Source organism: Mobula birostris, chromosome 1, assembly GCF_030028105.1.
Source record: "Mobula birostris isolate sMobBir1 chromosome 1, sMobBir1.hap1, whole genome shotgun sequence".
NCBI classification, from domain to species: domain Eukaryota; kingdom Metazoa; phylum Chordata; class Chondrichthyes; order Myliobatiformes; family Myliobatidae; genus Mobula; species Mobula birostris.
This window is the reverse complement of record NC_092370.1, coordinates 59814676-59835498: the sequence shown is the minus strand read 5'-3', so window position 1 is coordinate 59835498 and position 20823 is coordinate 59814676. Positions and strand designations below refer to the sequence as shown.

Here is a 20823-nt window from a genome sequence, read left to right as displayed (position 1 = left end):
CTTTCTTCATATGAAAGTCCTGCCATCCCAGGAATCAATCTGGTGAACCTTCTCTGTACTCCCCCTATGGCAAGGATGTCTTTTCTCAGATTAGGGGACCAAAACTGCACACAATACTCCAGGTGCGGTCTCACCAAGGCCTTGTACAACTGCAGTAGTACCTCCCTGCTCCTGTACTCGAATCCTCTCGCTATAAATGCCAGCATACCATTCGCCTTTTTCACCGCCTGCTGTACCTGCATGCCCACTTTCAATGACTGGTGTATAATGACACCCAGGTCACGTTGCACCTCCCCTTTTCCTAATCGGCCACCATTCAGATAATAATCTGTTTTCCTATTTTTGCCACCAAAGTGGATAACTTCACATTTATCCACATTAAATTGCATCTGCCATGAATTTGCCCACTCACCCAACCTATCCAAGTCACCCTGCATCCTCTTAGCATCCTCCTCACAGCTAACACTGCCACCCAGCTTCGTGTCATCCGCAAACTTGGAGATGCTGCATTTAATTCCCTCATCCAAGTCATTAATATATGTTGTAAACAACTGGGGTCCCAGCACTGAGCCTTGCGGTACCCCACTAGTCACCGCCTGCCATTCTGAAAAGGTCCCGTTTATTCCCACTCTTTGCTTCCTGTCTGCTAACCAACTCTCCACCCACACCAATACCTTACCCCCAATACCGTGTGCTTTAAGTTTGCACACTAATCTCCTGTGTGGGACCTTGTCAAAAGCCTTCTGAAAATCCAAATATTTGGAGTCATCGTATTAAGTCTGCATCTGAGTGAACTGTAATTCTCACCCCAGCTGACTGATCCACAGACTTGCAGGAAGTAAAAGCAATTTGCATTTAGAGACTTAAATTCAGTGTCAAGGTGTGACTGACTAAGTCACTCAAGATATTCATCATGGCAAGCAAACATTCTCTTGAAGCCCCCCTCGGTAGAATTACTAAAACTGAGAATCCATCAATTTTTTACTCTATTAGGAACATTGCTAACAATAGATGATTCTGGTCAACTTCACCGACAAATGTCTCCCTTGTAGTACACATTTGCAGAGGGAGCACATTCTAACTGGTTGCTGATCCAGTTCACCATATTATCATCTAAATCATTAATATAGATCATAAACAACAAAGAACACCCCTGAAAGTTCAAGCACCTGTGTTGTGACAGGCTAATACACACAAATAGTCTAAAAGCTTCTGAAGACAGAGAACTAGACTCCCAACATTGGTGTTGTAAGGGCTGATTCAAATATCCCAGTTATAGGCTGAAGACCATGTTTGAAAAGCTGAGTGACAAAATGTAGTCTGATCTGGCAGCCCTCCTTGATCACTGGATGAAGAGTGCACATTAACTTAGCTGCAGGTTTATTTTGTATATATTTACAGTATAAGAGCTTCCCATTTCTTCTGTGCTGCAGAGAATAAAGTTCTAACCTATTCAACTTTTGCCAATAGCTCAGATCCTCCAGACCCAGCAAAATCCTTGTAAATTTTCTCTGTATTCTTTCAAGCTTCTTGATATATTTCATGTAGGTAGGTAACCAGAACTGCACATAATGACCCACTACTGTCTTACACAACTTCACCATAACATCCCAGCTCCTCTAATCAATGCCTTGATTTACGAAGGTCAATGTGGTAAAAATGCCCTTTACAATCTTATCTACCTGTGCTGCTACTTTCGAAGAATTATGGATCTGAATTCCAAGATCCAGTTTTTCTACCGCACCCCTCAGTGACCTGTCTTTCACAGTGTAAAGTCTTGGTTTGTCCTCCCAAAGTGCAACGCTTCACACTTGTCTGCCTTAAGTTCCACCTGGCATTTTCAGCCCGTTTTTCCAGCTGATGCAAGTGCCGCTTCAAACATTGCTGGCAAACCTCATTGTCCACTATGCCCCTAATCTTGGTGCCATCTGCAGATTTGCTGATCCAGTTTACCATATTATCATCTAAATCACTAATATAGATCATAAACAACAATGGACCCACCACTGATCCCTGCAGCCCCCCCACTAGCCACAAGCCTGCAGTCAGAGAGACAACCATTTACTACCACCTTTTGTTTTCTTCCACAAAGCCGATGTTGGATTCAATAGTGAGAGAATCTCAGAGCATAGACCCAAATGGATGAACGCATAGCCATCAATGTATGCCTAAACAGAGTAGATGAAGGATATTGAGTAAGGAGATTCGACATTTTTGTGGGATTGTCTGTGGTGTCAGAATGCTAGTGTGTGGTTGCTGCAGGAGACAATAATGTGTGGGAGTCACAGTTGGTGTGATGATCAGTTTGTGTGCTTTTCAGAGTAAATGTTACAACCAGAAAAATCAATATTTCTATTGGCCTGGAGCTCTCGTTGACCTTTCATGTGAAATCATGAAATTTATTTGGCAATATTTTATTGTTCTTGGAAGTCACACCTGCCTCTTCTGATGTTGGCCATGGTAGCTATCCTGAACTGTCTGGTGCATGAGCTTCTTCTTGCCACTTTCAGTGACCCACTGAGTAAACTCTCTTCACTCCTCTTCTTCTCTTCTCCACTCTCTTCTTCCCCTCGCCTCTGCTAACATTCCACAGCATCAACACTGAGTGTTGCTCTGCTTTGTGGCTGCTATAGGGAATGTGCCTTTAAAAGCTGATGCCCTCAGACAGCTGCATAACAAAATGATTCCAGCTGCAGTGAATGTGGTCCTACTGGGAACCACACAAATCCTACTTCGGCACATGTAAACCACCTAAAAGCTGTTTCTACTATATTTATGGCTAATCCCAGTATTTTGCCTAAAGGAACTATGTGCAGCATAGAATTCGCACATTCAAAGAGGTGGTTAAAAATGTCATTAAATCCTCTGTTCTTATCATACCTGCCTGAAATATTAAACCTTGTATTTCTCTTGCAGGAATTCAGGAAGGGCCTCAGTGTAATCGATGTAGAAACAACTGGGCACTGAAGTTTTCTATTCTGCTGCTGTATGTCCTGTGTGCCATGCTAACCATTACTGTAGCCATCCTGGGCTACAAAGGTAACAGAACTTCTATATCTTCCTCTTAAACTTTTGGCATTATTGAATGACCAATCAATTTACGTGTTCATTATTTTAAGTCATGACCATGGATAAACCCAAGAGTGATTTACTTTTGGATCACTGTGGTTCAGAAATCAGCCACCATTAATATCACAGTTCAACAAGACAAACACAGCTAATGTATGATATTCATTCACTTTTAAAGTATTAGAACTATTTTAGTTTCATTCTTTCAGAGACATGTTTTCAAAAAATGGAATGCATTGGGAAAGAGATAGCATGTGTTTTATGAATAATAACTTCATTATGACAGCAGGTAAACTTATCTTCTATGTTGTGCTTGTCTATGTAATGTAATTCTCATTATTCAATTTGCAACTACAGTATACTCTTCATTCAAGCTTTGGGTGTATTCTTGGACAAAAGAGTTACTTCCTTAATTAAAAGGGAAACAAAATGATAAAGCAATGTATTTTGTTATCTATAAAGCCGAATTTGGTATTTTGAACACAAACTAATTTTATTTGTGAGCCAAACATATCAAAAATGAGGATAAAGTATTCAGCTTTCAATTTGTAATTAATAACAAATTTAGTTTATATCTTTTAGATTTTTAAGGTACAAGGCATTTAATTATAAATGTATGTACTGAATAAGACATGCACTGAATAATAAATTGGTTGCATCCAATAAAGAGTCAGTGTTTCATAAATGTTACGAAAGACAAAGATTAATCCTTACTGTGGCCATTCGCTTGCCATATTCAGCACCACCCAAACCTCTGCATCTGCATAGATGTTCCAGGTGAGAGGCGACTTTGCTTTATTCTTAACTTTCATGTGTTCTGCAAATAATTCAATCTTCCAAGTCATTTGCTTTCTGTGAATGCAGTGGAATGGTGTGCTATATTAATGCTTTATGTAACATAAGGGTGAGAACAATTTCCAACCAGTGACCATTTTAACTTGTAATGATTTAATTTATCCATTTCGGGTTTTTTTTTGGTGTTTGTATTTTAATTTTATACTGTGGCCAAATGTACAAAGTTTTGATCAGCAAAACAAAGGTAAATAACTTATATTAAACCCAAGCAGAAAGGAGATACCTTTACTTTTCCTTCATTTCTCCTCTTCTTGCCTTTTCAAAAAACCCAGTTCAATATGACATTGTTTATTATCCCAGTCAGGTTTAAATCCAAGAGGCAGACTCAGCTGTGTTTGGCAGCAACTACCTAGGAATGATAGTGTTGTTCACTCTAATCTTAATCTCTAATCAATAAATTTGTACTATATACGGATCTACACAACTGAGGAACGGACATTGAAACAAAGTGTATGTTTATTCAAGTGCTCTTCAAATACTATCTCAGGAACATTAAAGAAAGTCGTAGAGCAGTTAGTTCAAATCCTTCATAAAAGCCATAATCATTATATTGAGTCATAGAAAAGTCACAGCACAGAAACAGGTCCTTTTACCCATCTAGTCTGTGCCAAACTATTTAAACTACTCCCATTGACCTGCAATGGAGCCATAGCCTTCCGTACCTCTACCATTTATGTACCTATCCAAACTTCTCTTAAACGTTGAAATCAAGCTCGCATCCACCATTTGAGTTGGCAGCTCGTTTCACACTCTCACAGACTTGTCGGATGCACGACAACTTTGGCAGGGCTTGCAAGACATTACTTCCTACAAAGCAAAACCCAATATCATGGATGGCAGCGATGCTTCACTACCAGTTGAATTCAACACTTTCTATGCCCACTTTGAAAGGGAGAATACAACTACAGTTGTGAAGATCCCTGCTGCACCTGATGACCCTGTGATCTCTGTCTCAGAGGCCGATGTTAGGCTGTCTCTAAAGAGAGTGAACCCTTGCAATGCTGAAGGTCCCGATGGAGTACCTGGTAAGGCTCTGAAAACCTATGTCAACCAACTAGCAGGAGTATTCAAGGGCATTTTCAACCTCTCACTGCTACAGGCAGAAATTCCCACTTGCTTCAAAATGGCAACAATTATACCAGTGCCTAAGAAGATTAACTTGAGCTGCCTTAATGTCTATCACCCGTTAGCACTCACATTGACAGTTATGAAATGCTTTGAGAGGTTGGTCATGACTAGACTGAACTCCTGCCTCAGCACAGACCTGGACCCATTCCAATTTGCCTATCACCACAATAGATCAGCAGCAGACGTAATCTCGGTGGCTCTCCACACAGCTTTAGACCACCTAAACAACACAAACACCTATGTCAGGATGCTGTTCATCGACAAGAGCTCAGTATTTAATAACATCATTCCCACAATCCTGATTGAGAAGTTGCAAAACCTGGGCCTCTGTACATCCCTCTGCAATTGGATCCTCGACTTCCTAACCAGAAGACCACAATCTATGCGAATTTGTGATAACATCTCCTCCTTGCTGATGATCAACACTGGTGCACCTCAGGGGTGTGTGCTTAGCCCACTGCTCTACTTCCTATATACCCACGACTGTGTGGCTAGGCATAGCCCAAATACCATCTATAAATTTGCTGACAATACAACCATTGTTGGTAGAATCTCAGGTGGTGACGAGAGGGCGTACAGGAGTGAGATATGCCAACTAGTGGAGTGGTGCAGCAGCAACAACCTGGCACTCAACGTCAGAAAGAACTGATTGTGGACTCCCGGAAGGGTAAGACGAAGGAACCCATATCAATCTTCACAGAGGGATCAGAAGTGGAGAAGAGTGAGCAGTTTCAAGCTCCTGGGTGTCAAGGTCTCTGAGGATCTAACCTGGTCCCAACATTTTGATGCAGTTATAAAGAAGGCAAGACAGCAGCTATACTTTATTAGGAGTTTGAAGAGATTTGTTATGTCAACAATAACACTCAAAAACTTCTATAGATGTACCGTGGGAATCATTCCGACAGGCTGCATCATTGTCTGGTTTGGGGGTGGGGGGCTACTGCACAGGACCAAAAGAAGCTGCAGAGGGTTGTAAATTTAGTCGGCTCCATCTTGAGCACTTGCCTACAAAGTACTCGGGACATCTTCAAGGAGCGGTGTCGCAGAAAAGCAGCGTCTATTATTAAGGACCTCCAGCACCCAGGGCATGCCCTTTTCTCACTGTTACCATCAGGTAGGAGGTACAGAGGCCTGAAGGCACACACTCAGCAATTCAGCAACAGCTTCTTCCCCTCTGCCATCCAATTCCTAAAGGGACATTGAACCCTTGGACACTACCTCACTTTTTTTAAATAAATAGTATTTCTGTTTTTTGCACAATTTTTAATCTATTCAATATATGTATACTGTATAAAGTATACTGAATAAGATTTACTTATTTTTTTCTTCTATATTATGTATTGCATTGAACTGCTGCTGCTAAGTTAACAAATTTTACATCACATGCCGGTGATAATAAACCTGATTCTGGTTCTGATTCTGAACCCTCTGAGTTAAGAATTTTCTCCTCATGTTCCCCTTAAACTTTTCAACTTTCACCCTTAACCCATGACCTCTAGTTGTGGTCCCACCCAACTTCAGTGGTAAAAGCCTGTTGCATTTACACTATCCATTCCCCTCATAATTTTGTATACCCCTATCAAATCTCCTCTCAATCTTCTATGTTCCAAGCAATAAAGTCCTGACCTATTCAATCTTTCCTTATAATTCAGGTCCTCCATACATACCCGGCAACATCCTTCTAAATTTTCTCTGTACTCTTTCAACCTTATTTACATCTTTCCTGTAGGTAAGTGACTAAAACTGTACAAGTAGGCCTCACCAATGTCATACAACTTCAACATAACATCCCATCTCCTGTACTCAGTACATTGATTTAAGAAAGCCAATGTGCCTGAAGCTTTCTTTATGATCCTATCTATCACTGATGCCGCTTTCAATAAATTATAGACCTGTATTCCCAGATCCCTTTGTACTACCGCATCGCTCAGTGCACTACCGTTCACTGTGTAAGACCTGTGCTGGTTGGTACAAGACTTCGGTATGTATAACAACTGTTACAAATACTGACAAACCAAGTGGTTGAATCCCTAAATTGTGCGTCAGCATTTCTCAAGCCATCTGCCATAAAAGTTTATATGGAAAACTTGTGGGAACTGACCAAGAAAATAATACATCAATGATTCTTATAAATAGCTGTTTTTGTTGGGGATGTTGAAGCATGAATGGGCTTGAATCATTTTGCTGCCTAGTGTGGTTAAGAGAATGCCAGGTGTGATGATTGGTGTCAAAGCAAGTTGTTGCTTGGTTCACTACTCTCAGACTATCAGTACTGTGTTGAGAAAAGAACACAGAACTGGGAAATGCATGTCTTAGTTTTGTTTTACTTGAGTGAGGCACACACTTATGATATGGTGTATGTCACTTACATACTTTTACATATAACCTGTAATGAATCATGGAAACAACAAAGAATACTTAATCAAACAATATATTTACAATATTACTCAAATATTACTGAAATATTAAATGTACCTCAGACAAAGTCAAGACTCAAAAGGTTGAGCATGATGTGACCCGTGTCCTGAGCCACGTATATTTCAATGCAAGAAATATCTCAGGAAAGGTGAATGAGCTCAGAGCATGGATCAACAGCTGGAATTGTGATGTTGTAGCTATCAGTGAGACTTGGTTGCAGGAGGGGCAGGACTGGCATTCTGGGGTTCTGTTGTTTTGGACGACAGAGTGGGAGGAATTAAAGGAGGAGGGGTGGTGTTTCTAGTTAGTGAAAATGTTAAGGCAGTGCTTCGGCAGGACAAACTGGAGAACTTGACTAGTGAGCTGTTATGGGTGAAACTGAGAAATAGAAAGGTATGACCACATTAATGGGGCCATATGAGAGAACACCCAAAAGTCCTAGGGACTTCGGGGAAGAAATTTGTAACGAGATCGCACACTGTTGCAAGAAGCATAAAGTTGATTTTAACTTTCCATCTACTGACTGGGTGTAAAAGTTTGTCAAATGTGTTCAGGAAAGTTTCCTTCATCAGTACATAGAAATCCCAATGAGAGAGTGTACGATACTTGATCTTCTATTTGGCAACGAGACAGGACAGGTGACAGAGGTTTGTGCAGGGGAACACATTGCACCCGGTGACCACAATGCCATTTGTTTCAAAGTAAATATGCACAAAAGATAAGTCTGGCCCACGAGTTGAGATTCAAAATTGGAGAAAGGCTAACTTTGATGGTATCAGAAATTGTTGGGCATTAATGTATGTTTAGCACATATAAAGGAAGTACCAACTAATTGAAAAATTTTATCCCATTTCTCTATGGGTAGGCAAAGTTGAAGTTCCCTTTCCCATTCATTTTTAATTTTATCAGATACATCTGGCTGTAATTTCATAATTATATCATAGATAGATGCTATTAATCTCTTCTGAAGAGGATTTAAACCTAAAATTTTATCGATGATATCAGTAGGGTATGAGGTCGGAAAGGTAGGCAACATAGTATTTAAAAAATTTCTTATTTGTAAATATCTAAAAAAATGGAATCTAGGCAAATCAAATTTCTTAGATAACTGTTCAAAAGACATGAAACAGTTATCCAGAAATAAGTCATGAAAACATGTTATACCTTTCGTTTTCCATACCAAAAAGGCTTGGTCCATAACCGAGGGTTGAAAAAAAAATTAGATATAACAGGGTTTGATAATATAAATTTATTCAAACCAAAAAATTTACGAAATTGAAACCATATTCATAATGTATGTTTAACTATTGGATTAACCATTTGTTTATTCAATTTAGATAGTACAAAAGGAAGTGAAGTTCCTAAAATGGAAGCTAATGAGAATCCTTGTACAGAGTAGCCTTCAAGGTTTACCCAATGTGGGCTTGGAATTATATTCCAATCTTGTTTCCAAAATATTAAATATCGAATATTAATTGCCCAGTAATAAAATCTTAGATTAGGCAGTGCCAAACCACTATCTTTCTTGGACCTGTAAATATTTTTTACTTAATCTGGGATTTTTGTTCTGCCACATATAAGAGGAAATTTTAGAATCAATAGTATCATAAAAAGATTTAGGAATAAAAATTGGTATCATTTGAAATAAATATAAAAATTCAGGTAAAATAATCATTTTAATAGCATTAATTCAGCCAATCAGTGATAGAGACAATGGGGACCACTTAGTAATCAGTTGTTTAACCTGATTAATTAACGGTAAAAGGTTGAACTTAAATAGATCCTTGTGTCTCTGTGTCTCTTAGTGATTTTAACTCCCAAATAAGTAAAATAGCCAGTAATCACTCTGAATGGAGAACATCTATAAATGGGAACCTGCATATTTAATGGAAAAAGTTCGCTCTTACCTAGATTCAATTTACAACCAGAAAAACTACTAAACTGAGCAAGCAAAGTTAATACTGCTGGAATAGATTTCCCCGGGTTAGAAATATATAATAGTAAATCATCTGCATATAGTGATAATTTATGTGTCTCATTTCCACAGGTGATGCCAAATATATTAGGGGAGTCATGAATAGCAATAACTATTTAAAGTAGTGCATAGAGCCCATATGTCTAAAGATAAATTAGCCCATCTTTATTCCCATATAAACCCTATTTGTCACAGATGTCACTCTGAGGTGGCTTCTTTAACTCATATGTTTTAGTCCTGTCCTCTTTTGGAAAAATATTGGAAAGATATTTTTGATATTATCTCAACCTTTACCTTCTTCAGCCTGTTGGATGATTGCATTTGTTACTTTAATGGCCAGAAGATCTATTTTATTGAACTGGAAGGAGACCAATCCTCCAACTACATTCCAATGGTTTTCCCAAACTATATTATGTTTAAATTTAGAAAAAATTAGAAGTGATATTTTTGATCCTTCGGTTAAATTTGAAGAGACTTGGAAACCATTTATTCAATACTTTCACATGATGTAATTTGACCTTTCTGAATCCTTTTTATTAACTTAAAATATATGAATAGAGGAGCGGAGTTGACAACATTACTGAACGTGTTCGATTTAAGATATCAGTCTAGCCTTGTTTTGTTCCGTTTGCTTTTTTGGGCTTAGTATTTTAGTATTTAGTTCCTTTTTTTTGTCTTTTTGGTGGGTTTTCTTTGTACTTCTTTCTTTGTATTTCTTTTTTCTCTATGATTACTTACATCATGAGTTTGGAAGTCTATTATACCTGTGTTATCTGAAATCTTTTCTGTATATGTTTATTAACAATAAGATTATTCCAATCTCTTTGTATCAACATTGTTATTTTGTTTATAACTTTGGAAAAATTAATAAAAAGATTTAAAAAGAAAGAAATTATTGGGCATGTGTGGATTGGGACAGGCTGTTTTCTAGCAAAGGTGTACTTGGTAAGGGGAAGGCCTTCAAAAGTGAAATTTTTGAAGTATAAAGCTTGTATGTGGCTGTCAGAATAAAAGGTAAGAATGGTTCTATTAGATTGAACCATTGAACCATTGAATAACAGGTTTAGGGAACCTTAGTTTTTGAGAGATATTGAGGCCCTGGTTAGGGGAAATAAGGTGATGCATTACAGGTATCGGCAGGTAGGAATAAATGAGGTGCTTATGAGTACAAGAAATGCAAGAGAACACTTAAAAAAGCAATCGGGAGGTCTAAGAGGCGTGAAGTTCTCTGGCAGACAAAGGTGAAGGAGAATCCTAAAGGATTCTACAGCCATGTTAGCAGCAAAAAGATTACAAGGGCCAAAATTAGTCCTCTGGAAGACCAGAATGGTAATCCATGTATGGACCGAAAACACATTGGGGAGATCTTAAATGAATTCTTTGCATCGGTATCTAATCAGGAGATTGACATAAAATCTATAGGAATGAGGCGACGTGGCATCAACTTCATGGACCCAGTACAGATTACAGAGGAGGAGGTGCTTGCTACCCTGAGGCAAATCAGGGTGGATAAATCTCCAGGACATGGAAAGGTGTTCACTCGGACCCTAAGGGAGACAAGTGCAGAAATTGCCAGGGCCCTCGCAGAGATACTTAAATCATCATTAGTGACGGGGGAGGTCCCAGAGGAATGGAGGATAGTCAAAGTCGGTCTGCTGGTTAAAAAAGGCTCTAAACAGAAACTAGGAAATTATAGGCCAGCCAGTCTGACATCAGTTGTGGGAAAGTTATTTGAAGGTATTCTAAGGGACTAAACATCTGGGTAGATGAAAGATTAAGGATAGTCAGCATTGCTTTTTGCGTGGTATGTCACACCTAATCAACCTTACAGAGTTTTTTGAGGAAGTTACCAGGAAAGTGGTTGAAGGCAAAATGTTGTCTACATGTATTTTGGTAAGTCATTAGACAAGGTCCCACATTCGAGGCTGGTCAAGAAGTTCCAGTTGCTCGACATTCAGGATGAGGTTGTTATTCGGATTAGATATTGGCTTTGTGGGAGAACCCATAGAGTGGCCATAGAGGGTTGCTTCTCTGACTGGAGGCCTGTGACTAATGGTATGCTGCAGGGATCGGTCTTGGGTCCTTTGTTGTTTGTCCTCTATATCAATGATCTAGATGATAATGTAACTGGATGAGCAAATTTGTAGATGATACCAAGGTTCGGGTGTAGTGGACAGTGAAGAAGGCTATCATGGCTTGCAGAAGGATCTGCATCAGCTGGCAAAATGGGCTAAAAAATGGCAGATGGAATTTAATGCGGACAACTGCGAGGTTTTGTACTTCGGTAAGACCAACCAGGGTATGTCTTACACAGTGAATGGTAGGACACTGAGGAGTGTGGTAGAATAAAGGGAACTGGGAATGCAGGTCTAATTCATTGAAAGTGGCATCACAAGAAAGCTTTTGGCCCATTGGTCTTCATATATCAATGTATAGGGTACAGGAGATGGCATGATATGTTGGAAGTGTACAGTATAAGACATTGGTAAGGCCTAACTTGGAGTATTGTGTGCAGTTTTGGTCACCCACCTACTGGATAAATGTAAACAAAGTTGAAAGAGTGTAGAGAAAATTTACAAAGATGTTGCTGGGTCTGGAGGACCTGAGTTATAAGGGAAGACTGAATAGGTTAGGACTGTATTCTTTAGCATGTAGAAGATTGAGAGGAGATTTGATAGAAGTATACAAAATTATGAGAGGTATAGATAGGATAAATGCAAACAGGCCTTTTTTTCCACTGAGATTGGGTGGGACTACAACCAGAGGTCATGGGTTAAGGGTGAGAAGTGGGAAGTTTAAGGGGAACATGAGGGGAAACCTCCTCACTCAGAGGGTCATGAGAGGATGCAATGAGCTGCCAGCAACAAGTGGTGGATGCTAGTTCGATTTCAATATTTAAGGTACATGGATGTAGGGAAGTGGAGGGCTATAGTCCTGGTGCAGGTCAATGGGAGTAGGCAGTTTAAGTGGTTCTGATGTGGACTAGATGGGCTGAAGGGCCTATTTCTGTGCTGTACTTCTCAGAGGTCAGTTGGGGTGCAGTGATAGTTGGAGAAGAAATGGTATAAACAACTGTAGCTACTGAGAGGGCTGAAGGGACAGGAGGAATACGGTACATTTACCTACTGAGGGTGATTTCTTCTCGTAGAGCCATCTTGACATGCTTTTCTCAATGGAAGCACGTTAGTGACTATCAAAGCATCACTTGTGCTGGATTGTGTCCACGTGGATAGAACAGAAGGACACAGCTTTAAGAATACCACTTTATGTTTGGAATGGGGAAATATAGCAATCACAAGTAAAGGACAGTGGAGATAAGCTTGGAGGGAACAAATGTTACAAATAGAATTGTGTATTGAGATCAAATAATGGCCACAGAGTAACTCTGTATGTACTTTTGACCTTTAACCTTATATCTCAAAGCCATCCAGCAACTGCAAAATTAATGACTGTTCAAAAAGTAATTTAATCACAAGATGTGCAAAGCAAGTTCCTAGACTAAATATGAGTAAGCAAAGAATATATCTAATATCCATTGCTCGATCTTCAGGATAAAAACCTGAAACTACCTTGGATGTAAAAGACCACATTATTTATGTTCTAATGAAGGAAATAGGGGCACATACCCAACCCAGAAAAAGATATATTCCACAGGGTGTTATGATGCTATATTTCAAGTCAAAATTATTTACTACGGAATGAACAGTTAATGTAATAATATCTGAAAAAGAGACCTGTGCAGGAATTTATTTGAGTTAAATGCCAGTCGCACTTCCCTGGTTGTGGAAATCTGATTCCTTCAGCATGAAGAACTGCTGCAGCTAGAGTCGCACGTATCTGCAGAGGGTGACTAGGACATCTTTTATACCTTTCAATGGTCCCCTAGTGCACCTGAAGGTATGCTACTGAATCAACTTCATGACCATTGGATCACAATGATTTCCTCAGTAAACCTTCACAGATAAAGTAGATGCGTCTTCCTACCCTCCAGGAGACCATAAATTTATGGGTACTGGTCCTTGTTTAAACCCCTGTTCAGAAATATTTTGTCAGGGTCACATGACAATAGCTGTCCTGAGTCATGGATGTAGGTGTGGTGATCTAGCCAAAGGCAGCATGATTTGTTTCCCGAACAAAAGTACTACTCATAATATTTACTACACAGAAGATGCAATGAAGTTGAACTGGTCCTTTGTGATGTTTATGATCCACAACTGCCTTTCTGTTCTCTCCCCCTATTATCAATTCCTTTTATCCGTCCCTTCCGACATTGTGTCTCTGTCCTTCTGTTCTATTCTCTCGAATGTTGCTTCATCATTCAAAATATTTTTATACAATTGTCTCAAACTCTTCATGTTCCAATTGAGTTCCCCATTCAAATCACTGCCTGGGTTAACAAGTTTACCTTGAACTCTTTATTGGATTTTAAAATTGGTTTATTATTTTCATATGTTCTGAAGTACAGTGAAATGCTTGTTTTGCACACCATTCATACGGATCAATTCATTCCAACAGTGTTTTGAGGTGGTATAAAGGAAAACAGTAACTATGCAGAATGAAGTGTTACAGTTACAGAGAAAATGCAGGTAGACAATAAGCTGAAAGGTCATAATGAGGTAGATTGTGAGATCAAGAGTCCATCTTGTCATACTAGGGAACTATTCAATAGTCATGTAACAGTGGGATATAAGCTATCCTTGAGCATGGGGGCATGTGTTTTTTCAGCTTTTGCATCTTCTGCCTGATGAGAGGAGGGAGAAGGGAGAATTCCAGGATGGGTGGCGTTTTTGATTACGCCAGCTGCTTTACCAAGACAGCAAGAAGAATGGACAAAGCCCTTGGAGATATAATTCTCCGTAACTTCCGCCACCTCCAACAGGGTCCTACCACTAAGCACATCTTTCCCTCCTGCCCCCCCCCCCCGCTTTCCACAGGGATCGCTCCTTACGCGACTCCCTTGTCCATTCCTTCCCCCCATCCCTCCCCACCGATCTCCCTCCTGGCACTTATCCTTGTAAGTGGAACAAGTGCTACACATGCCTTTACACTTCCTCCCTCACCACCATTCAGAGCCTCAGACAGTCCTTCCAGGTGAGGCAACACTTCACCTGTGAGTCGACTGGGGTGATATATTGCGTCCGGTGCTCCCGATGTGGCCTTTTATATATTGGCGAGACCCGACGCAGACTGGGAGATCATTTCGCTGAACACCTATGCTCTGTCCGCCAGAGAAAGCAGGATCTCCCAGTGGCCACACATTTTAATTCCATGTCCCATTCCCATTCTGATATGTCTATCCACGGCTGCCTCTACTGTAAAGATGAAGCCACACTCAGGTTGGAGGAACAACACCTTATATTCCACCTGGGTAGCCTCCAACCTGATGGCATGAACATCGACTTCTCTAACTTCTGCTAAGGCCCCACCTCCCCCTCGTACCCCATCCATTATTTATTTATATACACACACACATTCTTTTTCTCTCTCTCCTTTTTCTCCCTTTGTCCCTCTCACTATACCCCTTGCCCATCCTCTGGGCTTTTTTCCCCTCCTCCCCCTTTTCTTTCTCCCTAGGCCTCCTGTCCCATGATCCTCTCATATCCCTTTTGCCAATCAACTGTCCAGCTCTTGGTTCCATCCCTCCCCTTCCTGTCTTCTCCTATCATTTTGGATCTCCCCTCCCCCTCCCACTTTCAAATCCCTTACTAGCTCTTCTTTCAGTTAGTCGTGACGAAGGGTCTCGGCCCGAAACTTCGACTGTACCTTTTCCTAGAGATGCTGCCTGGCCTGCTGCGTTCACCAGCAACTTTGATGTGTGTTGCTTGAAATTCCAGCATCTGCAGATGTCCTCGTGTTTGCGCCTTGGAGGGAGGTTGGATTCAGTGATGTGTTAAGCTGTGTCTATGACTCTCTGCAGTTTTTTGCAGTAGCAGGCACAGTAGTTGCCATACCAAAGTGTGCCTTACATGGGCAGGCAAAAATTCATGCATAGACAATAGTTGGTGAGGGTCAAAGGAATGCTGTACTTCCTGAGGAAGTAGGGACACTGGTAAGTTTTCTTAGCTGTGGTTTCAATGTAGTTTGGACCAGAACAGGCTATTCATGATGTTTGCTCCTTAGAAATACTCCTAACTTCTCAGTCCTGATTTGGAGCACGTGCTGATTCAGAGGCAGTAGTTCTGCCTGGTTCTAATCCAGTCTGTTTAAATTTGCTGGTCCTATAAAATGATGCATGTGTTCTCTACTCATGCAGAGCCAGGAGAAGGCAATTAGCAAAGCACATTTTGAATTAAGAATGAAATTTGCTGTAATGAGTAAGGTGCAATGGTTCCAGAGTCCTACTTTACTGCAAGTAGAGCATCTGACTTGGCAGAAGCTTTCCTTTAAATCAGACTAATGTTCCAACATTGCACTTCTGGCTGCTACCTTAAACCCATGTCAGCATTTCAGCACTTTTTGTTTCTTTTTCTCCTTCTGTACCAACAGTGTTTGCTGAAAGTGCAAACCTGAAAATAATGTGGCATTACTCAAATGCTGCCACTGCCACACGATGAGGACACCTGTGTAGGAGCCAGGTATCTATTTTCTGTCTGTCTGCATTGTATATTGTGGTAATCTGTCACATGGGTTGGGATGTGGTAGAAGCAAATGAGCATAGTTATGGTATTCACGCTTTGTCTTTAGGTCAGTTTGGTCTAGTTGAGAGGGAGTGAGCCACGGGGTGATTTTTTTTTAGGGACCACTAATTTGAACGCTAATTACACTATTATACCACTTAATATTGCTATTAGACTGTTGTATCACTAATTTAATTTCATTAGATTTTTATTACTGTAAGATCATTCATCTTTGCTGGTTTTGTAATAAAGGATTGAATGTACCTTTCTTGACTTGAAGCTTAATTATTTTGAAAGCACATCATACAGTGCCAACCCCTGGCTTAGGCTGTCAGCAGTTTGGTTTGTTTTCAAGTAACCGCTGCAATCTGTTTCCATTTTGCTTGAGAGAAATGTCAAATATAGGAGCTTTTACAAGAACAGCAACCTTCCATTACACAGATTGTTGGTTCTGGGCCACTGTCAGCTCTCCTAGCTGTGTTTTTTCTCTTGAAATATTGACATCTCTGAAGTTGGCTCATGCAGTCAGAAAATCATTCTTGCAACAATCAAATTTCTGAGCAAAGGAGGAATGATCCATTGGAGTGGAGCAGCAACCGTGTATTGAAATGAATCACAAACAGGATTCGGAAAACAAATCTAAAAATCTGGCAACACTACTGTGTCTGGATCATAAAGTAATTTATGTGTAAATGATGTGTAAAAATTATGCGTCAGCTTGTCAGAAGAAAGTACAGTACTTCACATAAATGATAGCCTGCAAAACATATTGGCACATCAGTTAATTAATCAGACTAATAATACTTGGATTAATAATGGTGAGAGATGAGTTTAGATCCCCACCAGGGCAGCTGTGAAATTTAAAACCCTCAGTAATGCTAACTACAAAGCCATCAGATCGTCATAAGAACTGCTCTGGATTTTCCGATTCCAGGTAGGAGTGAGTAATCCTTAACATTGTGTCCAGATTTCATGAGTTTTCATGGCATTGCATCAAATGTGGGCAAGGAAATTGTCTTCTCACTACCACCTTCCACAGTGTTGTATATACAAGCTTGGACCTATCAATGTAGCTCATTATGAATTAACCTCTGAAGGGCTTGAGCAAGCCATTCATTTGGATTACAACACTTAGTGAAAACAGGGAGAAAAGCAGATGGCTTGACCAAGTTACCATGTTCATCTGAAACATCTAGGATTGGTGTCTTATAGTGCCATAAACAAATTAAACAACTTAGTAATGCACCAATCTTCTTAATTGAAATACCTGGGTACATCCTGGCAAGTACATGCAAGGAGCTATATGGACAGAATATGTCCATGCTGGAAGAGCTTGCATGGATACCTTGAAGTGCAAATGCAAAGTTTCTGAGCACAGCATATGCTTATGGACAATATCATTAAAGTATTATAGAAATGTGCCTCCTCTTAAGTGAATTATAAAAGTCAAGTCATGGAAAAGTAAATGAACTCTTATTTTGTCTGGTTTATCAGTAACTGTGTAAAGAATCCACAATAAAATCACAAAGCTTTTGGTAAACTTGAAAAATGCACTTCTCAATATTACCTTATTTATCTTCCTTGATTATTCCAGTTGTACGGAGAATGGACACAGTGACAGAAGGAATGGAAACATCACAAAAAAGTTATTCGGAAAAACTAACTGCTGTTGAGACTGACCTGAAAAAATTAGGTAAAATATGCAACAATTATTGTGCCAGAAAGAAAATCAAACTGTATAATGATGAAACAAATATAAATTATCCTAGTATAATTGGGATCTTTTTAAACAAATAAGGCACAGGAGCAGAATTAGGCCACTTGGCCCATTGAGTCTGCTCCGCCATTCCATCATGGCTGATTTATTATCCTTCTTATCCCCATTCTCCTGTTCTCTTCCTGTAACCTATGATGCTCTAGTTAATCAAGAACATGTCAACCTCCATTTTAAATACACCCAATCATTTGGCCTCCACAGCTGTCTGTAGCAATGAATTTCACAGGTTTGCCACCTCCTGGCTAAGGAAATTCCTCCTTATCTCTGTTCTAAATAGACGTCCCTCTATTCTGAGGCTACGCCCTCTGGTCCTAGACATCGACTCTAGGAAACATCCTCTCCATACCTACTCTATCTAGGTCTTTCAATATTCAAACTTAACAAATATCCTGTAGTTAATTCAATATCATTCAACTTATGAAAGCCAAGATACACCCACATGGGAATTATACATTTCTTAAACAAGAGAAAATCTACAGATTCTGGAAATCCAAAGCAACACACACAAAATGCTGGAAGACCTCTGCAGGCCAGGCAGCATCTATGGAAAAGAATACTGTCGATGTTTCAGGCTGAGACCCTTCAACAAGACTTCAGTATTTCAATATTCGATAGGTTTCAATGAGATCCTCCATTCTTCTAAGCACCAGCAAGTACAGGCCCTGAGCCATCAAATGCTCCTCATACATTAACACTTTCATTTCTGAAATCATTTTTGTAAAGCAACTGTGGACCCTCTCCAATGCTACCACATCTTTACTGAGATAAGATGCTCATAACTTCTTACAATACTCCAAGTGTGGTCTGACTAATGCCTTATAAAGTCTTAGCAACTCATTCTTGTTCTAATATTCTAGTCCTCTTGAAATGAATATGAACATTGAGTTTGCCTTCCTTTGACTTTGCCCTATTTTATTATGTGCCTCGAAACCTCATTGTTAATAATGGACTCCAACATCCTCCCAACCACAGAAGTCAGGTTAACTGGCTTATAATTTCCTTTCTTCTGCCTCCCTCCCTTCTTAAAGAGTGGAGTGACATTTACAATTTTCCACTGTTCTGTAACCATTCCAAAATCCAGGGAATCTTGAAAGATCATTACTAATACCTCTACAATCTCCTCAGCTACCACTTTCAAAACCCAGCAGTGTAGTTCATCTTGACCAGATGCCATATCTACCTTCAGACCTTTCAGTTTCCCAACCACCCTCTCCTTAGTATTAGCAACTGCACTTACTTCTGCCCTTAACATTCACAAATCTCTGGTACACTGCAGTGTCTTCCACAGTGAAGACTGATGCAAAATACTTAATCAGTTTGTCCACCATTTCTTTGTCCCCCATTATTAACTCTCCAGCATCATTTTCCAGTAGTCCAACATCCACTCTCAACTGTCTTTTACTCTTTATATATCTGAAAAAATCTTTTTATATCTTTTATCTTTTTAAATCCTTATTTATATTATTGCTTAGCTCACCTTCATATTTTGTAATTGCCTCTCCTTGAGTTTTTTTTAAAGGTGTCTTCTGTTGGTTTTTAAAAGCGTCCCATTTGTCTAACTTCCCACTAATTTTTGCTCTATTATATGCTCTTTCTTTTGCTTTTATGTTAACTTTGAATTCCCTTGTCAGCAATAGTCACCTCAGCCTCCCTTTAGAATACTTCTTCATCTTTGGGATATATCTAACCTGTGCCTTCCAAATTGCCTCCAGAAACTCTGGCCATCACTATTCTGCTGTTATCCTTGATAGTGTTCCTTTCCAGCCAGCTACTCTCTCACACCTCTGTAATTCCGTTTGTAATACTGATACATCCGACTTTACCTTCTCCCTTTCAAACCGCAGGGTGAATTCTATCAGAGCCTCACAATGATTCCTTTACCATGAGCTCCTCAATCAAATCTGGTTCATTACACAACATTCAGTGCTGAATAGCTGATCGCCAATCTCTAACTGTTGTACAAGATCATCTACCTTATTATGTGTACTATGTGCATTCAAATATAGCACTGCATCTAGTCCTGTATTTGTCACCTTTTTTGATTTTGCCCCTATTTTACACTTCAACTCATCGCACTGACTGCAATTTCACCCTATCATCTGCCTGTTCTTCCTCACAGTCTCACTGCATCAACTTGTGTACCAATTGAGCCATCCCCAGCCCTATCAATCCAGTTCCTATCTCCCTGCCAAATCAGTTTAAACTCTCCCCAACAGCTCTAGCAAACCTGCCTGCAAGGATACTGATACCCCTTTTGTTCAGGTGTAGCCCATCCATTTTGCACAGATCATACCTTCCCCAGGAGAGATCCCAATGATTCATAAATCTGAAGCCTTGCCCCCTGCACCACTTCCTCATCTACACAGTCATCTGTACCATCATCCTATTCCTACCCTGATTAGCACATGCTACTGGGAGTAATCCAAAGATTACTACCTTGGAGGTCCTGTTCTTTAGCTCTTTCCTTACTCCCTATACTATCTGCGTCCCTCGCCATCAACATCATGGGGATTAACATTGATTGTTAACATAACCAAAACCAGCCACAGAAATACTATGTGCCTAATATTAAATGAAGTGACTGACTATCACTTTCACCATGTCTGACCTGTGCATTTCCTATACTTGATTTTGTTTTTTAATGACAGAATTAAGGAAATTCAGCTCTATTTTAAGCAGCAGCAATCCAGTATTAATATGCTTCTGAATATCAAATCATCAAGGTTAAAAGAATACTATAGATGTATGGGTTTCTTAAAGTTCATCATTCCACTAAAGCCTGTATATTAAAATTCCAGCATGAAATTAGCACTAGGGAAAGGTGGATGTAATAGCAGAGGTTAACCTTGGAAGGGAGAGGAATACTGGAGTTGCTCTGGAGAAGATCAAAATCTCCTTCCAGACTCTTTGTGAAAAGTCTTACTCAAAGGTATAGATTCTGGGAATACAATTCTTGTTATTATCAACCCCTCCAATGCCAGAGA

General features: G+C 39.8%; 1 protein-coding gene across 2 annotated transcripts in view; it reads left to right on the top strand.

Moving 5' to 3' along the window:
- The window catches only part of colec12 (collectin sub-family member 12), a 142438-nt gene that overhangs the window by 88717 nt on the left and 32898 nt on the right, over nucleotides 1–20823 (top strand). For both annotated transcript variants that reach the window (XM_072255819.1, XM_072255828.1), the window contains exons 3-4: nucleotides 2917–3039; nucleotides 17657–17755. In XM_072255819.1, the coding sequence (XP_072111920.1) occupies nucleotides 2917–3039; nucleotides 17657–17755 (222 nt within the window). The remainder of the gene's footprint in view (nucleotides 1–2916; nucleotides 3040–17656; nucleotides 17756–20823) is intronic.